At 33.2% G+C, this 5,000-nt stretch overlaps 1 protein-coding gene across 1 annotated transcript in view; it reads left to right on the top strand.

The window, feature by feature from the left end:
- Window positions 1-5,000, top strand: part of LOC107726258 (zinc transporter ZIP11-like) — a 113,690-nt gene that overhangs the window by 11,359 nt on the left and 97,331 nt on the right. The window contains exon 4 of the mRNA XM_016535789.1: window positions 3,172-3,330. Coding sequence (XP_016391275.1) covers window positions 3,172-3,330 — 159 coding nt within the window. The remainder of the gene's footprint in view (window positions 1-3,171; window positions 3,331-5,000) is intronic.

Here is a 5,000-nt window from a genome sequence, read left to right as displayed (position 1 = left end):
GTATACTTTAAATTGTAATTTATTCTTGTGATCAAACCTGTATTTTCAGCATCATTACTCCAGTCTTCAGTGTCACATGATCTTCAGAAATCATTCTAATATGCTGATTTATTATCAATATTGGAGCCAGTTTTGCTGCTTAATATTTTTTGGAACCTGCGATACTTTTTTCAGGATTCTTTGATGAATAAAACGTTAAAAAGAACAGCATTTATTCAAAATATAAATATTTTGTAACAATATACACAAGCGTTCAAAAGTTTGGGGTCAGTGTTTTTCTTTCTTTTTTTTTCTTTTTGAAGGACCTGAATGCTTTTATTCAGCAAGGATGTGTTAAACTGATGAAAAGCGCTAACAAAGACTTATATTGTTAGAAAAGATTTCTATTTTAAATAAACGCTGTTCTTTTTAAAATTTATTCATCAAATAATCCTGAAAAAATGATCACAGGTTCCAAAAAAAAAAATGAAGCAGCAAAACAGTTTCCAGCGCTGATAATAAATCAGCATATTAGAATGATTTCTGAAGATCATGTGACACGTTATTATCAATATTGGAGCCAGTTTTGCTGCTTAATATTTTTTGGAACCTGCGATACTTTTTTCAGGATTCTTTGATGAATAAAACGTTAAAAAGAACAGCATTTATTCAAAATATAAATATTTTGTAACAATATACACAAGCGTTCAAAAGTTTGGGGTCAGTGTTTTTCTTTCTTTTTTTTTCTTTTTGAAGGACCTGAATGCTTTTATTCAGCAAGGATGTGTTAAACTGATGAAAAGCGCTAACAAAGACTTATATTGTTAGAAAAGATTTCTATTTTAAATAAACGCTGTTCTTTAAAAAATTTATTCATCAAATAATCCTGAAAAAATTATCACAGGTTCCAAAAAAAAAAATGAAGCAGCAAAACAGTTTCCAGCGCTGATAATAAATCAGCCTATTAGAATGATTTCTGAAGATCATGTGACACGTTATACTGGAGTAATGATGCTGAAAATACAGCTTTGATCACAGAAATAAATTATAGTTTAAAGTATATTAAAATAGGAAACCATTATTATATATACAGTATATAATCCATCCATCCATTCGAGTCCATTCACAAACTTGAATGATTTTAATGCTTTTCCTTTAAAAAAATGTTAATTACGTAATAAGTGTACAGAGCTTCCCAGATGCTTTTGTCATGAAGAAGAAATTGTAATACAAGTAAACATTATCTGTCATTATCTGTTGGAGCAGGTAGTACATTTTCCATAATTTATTTTTGATCTATCAGTAAAATATTTGACTGCATTGTTTTTGTAATGTGACTTTTTAATGTGATGCATCTGTCTCTCCTGAAATCCTCACTCCCGTCTTTCTCAGCGCTGCTTTAAAACTTTTACACTGTTTGTAAAGTAAGGAAGCACAGTTGACCAGATACCTTATGTTTTACAGTATCTGACGAAAAACATTCTTAATTAGTTAGCATGTTTTTAAAAATGGCCAATGTCAAATTTTAGTTAACATGCACAAAAAATGGTTTACACCAAACCAAACTGAACCAAATCAGATTTGTTTGCAATCTCATATGTGACACTGCAGCACAAAAGCAGTGTTAAGTCGCTGGGGTATATTTGTAGCAATAGCCAACAATACATTGTATGGGTCAAAATTATAAATTTTTCTTTTATGCCAAAAATCATTAGGATATTAAGTAAAGATCATGTTCCATGAAGATATTTTGTAAATTTCCTACTGTAAATATATCAAAACTTAATTTTTGATTAGTTATATGCATTGCTAAGAACTTCATTTGGACAACTTTAAAGATGATTTTCTCAATATTTAGATTTTTTTGCACCCTCAGATTCCAGATTTTCAAATAGTTGTATCTCAGCCTAATATTGTCCGATCCTAACAAACCATACATCAATGGAAAGCTCATTTATTCAGCTTTCAGATATGATGACATATAAATCTAAATTTTGAAAAATTGACACTTAAGACTGGTTTTGTGGTCCAGGGTCACCTTTAGCACTGTATGGAACAGCTGTCAGTCTAAACATGAGATTTCAAGTCCTTTTTTGAAGATTTGGAACTTTTTACGTTGTTGCAATGTTTTCTTGTGATTCTGTCTGAGTTTGTGCTTTTCTTTCGTTAGATGGTGTGTGTGTGAAATAAAATCTCCTCTCTCTGATATAAGACACAGTGCTGCTGTTTTCTTCACACAGTGCTGTTTACCAGCATGCCTACAGGACAAATGAACAAGTCTTTGATCGCGATTTGTCCAAATGTGTTGGACAGCATAGAAGAAATGCATGATTTTTAACTTGCTCTTTTCTGCTTGAGGGTTTTGTATCACACTTTCACTCATGAATAATTAAAAAGTCTACTGATGCAAACTGGAGTTTGGAAGATTTGCACACTGTTTATACTGACTTTACTGGCAAAGCGCAAAATCAAAGCATTCAATTAGAAAACATAATTCTGTGTGTCTCAACTTTTATCTCACATGCTGTAATTGGAGTAATACTGCCATACTTTTCCTGTTGAGGGTACCTTTTCAAAAGGTACACTTTTGTACCTTTTAAGTACTAATATGTACTAACATATGCATTTAAAGTACCAATATGGACCCTTTAGGTACAAATGTGTACCTTTTGATAATGTACCATCCCAGTGACAAGCTTTGTACCTTTTTTTCTGAGAGTGTATATGTGACCCTGGAGCACAAAAGCAGTGTTAAGTCGCTGGGGTATATTTGTAGCAATAGCCAACAATACATTGTATGGGTCAAAATGATTGATTTTTCTTTTATGCCAAAAATCATTAGGATATTAAGTAAAGATCATGTTCCATGAAGATATTTTGTAAATGTCCTACCGTAAATATATCAAAACTTAATTTTTGATTAGTAATATGCATTGCTAAGAACTTCATTTGGACAACTTTAAAGATGATTTTCTCAATATTTAGATTTTTTTTGCACCCTCAGATTCCAGATTTTGTATCATGCATGGCTTCACACTAAGAGAACATCAGAATCTGTGACCGTTATTTCTGATAGAGACAGCAGTTTTTCATTATTTCAGTTGTATCTGAAAGGGAATAGACTGCTCAGTTCTTGTGTGTCATGCTTGAGTATGGGCTGTGGATCCGATCAGTCTCTCGCTCTGTCCTCAGGTCATGCTGGCGGCGTCCTATTGGTCTCTACTGGCTCCTGCTATCGAGATGGCAGAGGATTCTGGGAGATATGGCGACTTTGCCTTCGTGCCTGTCGCTGTGGGTTTTGCACTCGGGGCTCTGTTCGTTTATATCGCCGACCTGATGATGCCCGTTCTGGTGAGTTGTAAAATCATTTCCCATATGCATTAGAAACAGGTCTTTGAGTAGTATTATTAAAAAGGTTCTGCAAATCTGCCAATCCATTCTAAACATCAGTTTTATAATTCATGTCATCAATCAGAAGTGTTCACAGAAATCCCTTTGCATGCATTTAAATGGTTTAGTTTAATATAGGTACTCAAGTAAATATAGTATATATATATATATATATATATATATTAGTAAATATTGGTACATTTTATTTTAGTGTCAAACTTTGTTGGCTATTAAAGTAGATTTTTATTTTATTTTAGTTGCATTTTAACTTGTTTAATCTACATTGCAGGTATTGTTATTAATTTATGTTATTTATTTAGTATTTGTAATAATCTGTCATATTCTTACTCATTACGTGGATTGGTGTGATATTGATAAGAATGCTGCAGCGCATTATAATAATTTGATTGTTCCTTCAGCCTTTTCCTGACTTGAAATTTGGAAAATATCCAACAAAATTATGAAGATATGCAAATAATTAAGGTTCTTGTGACCGTCGTTCCTTGCTGTGGTGAAAACTGCTCACTGGATCACAGTCAGATGAGTGTGTTTCACAGTGACAGTATTTTAAATGGTCATTTCATATTCAGTGCAATTCTCAGGTTAAGAGTTGTTATCTTGAAAACGGGACATTTTGAATTTGACTAATTTATCTAAATCCTGCTGGCAAGTTTGGAATAATTACGTTTTTTCTTAAAATGTTTTTGAAAGAAGTCTCCTCTGCTCACCAAGGCTGCATTTATTTGATCAAAAATACAGTAAAAACAGTAAAATTGTGAAATATTTTTACAATTTCAAATAGCTGTTCTCTATGTGAATATATTGTAAAATGTAATTTATTTCTGTGATCAAAGCTGAATTTTTGACATCATTACTCCAGTCTTCAGTGTCACATGATCCTGGTGCTTCATGTTTTTTTGTGGAAACGTGATACACCTCCAGTCAAAAGTTTGGGGTGAGTAAGATTTAAAAGGAAAGAAAAATAAATTAATACATTTATCCAGCAAGGATGCATTAAATTGATCAAAAGTGACAGTAAAGACATTTATAATGTTACAAAAGATTTCTGTTTCAAATAAATGCTGTTCTTTTGAACATTCTATTCATCTGTGAATCCTGAAACATAAAATGTATCACAGTTTCCACAAAAATATTAAGTGTTTTCAACACTGATAATAATCAGAAATGTTTCTTGAGCAGCAAATCAGCATATTAGAATGATTTCTGAAGATCATGTGACACTGAAGACTGGAGTAATGATGCTGAAAATACAGCTTTGATCACAATATATGTGACCCTGGAGCACAAAATCAGTCTTAAAGGTGCAGTAGGAGATCTTGGAAAATGTTAACTTTAGCCTGATAGCACTGAAAGCCAACGTCCCACCCTCCCTGCAATCGCCGTCCAAAGCCACGCCCCCATAGCTCACTTCTAACGAGCTGGTTATCTGAATCGGGTGTGTTAAGCGAGACATGCAGAATATGCAGAGCGGGGTGCGTGAGGACAGGAATTGGGAAGCGCTGGGCTACATCATGTGTCATTCACCAGCGAGAAAACTTTAAAAGTACTACAATACCAGGAAGGAAGATCGGGTTGTTGATGTTTGTCTGCCATTCTTGCTCTGTCTGCAC

Source organism: Sinocyclocheilus rhinocerous, unplaced genomic scaffold, assembly GCF_001515625.1.
Source record: "Sinocyclocheilus rhinocerous isolate Xijiao unplaced genomic scaffold, SAMN03320098_v1.1 scaffold546, whole genome shotgun sequence".
In the NCBI taxonomy this organism is placed as follows: Eukaryota; Metazoa; Chordata; class Actinopteri; order Cypriniformes; family Cyprinidae; genus Sinocyclocheilus; species Sinocyclocheilus rhinocerous.
The sequence above is the reverse complement of the archived record's forward strand: the minus strand, read 5'-3'. Positions and strand labels throughout refer to the sequence as shown.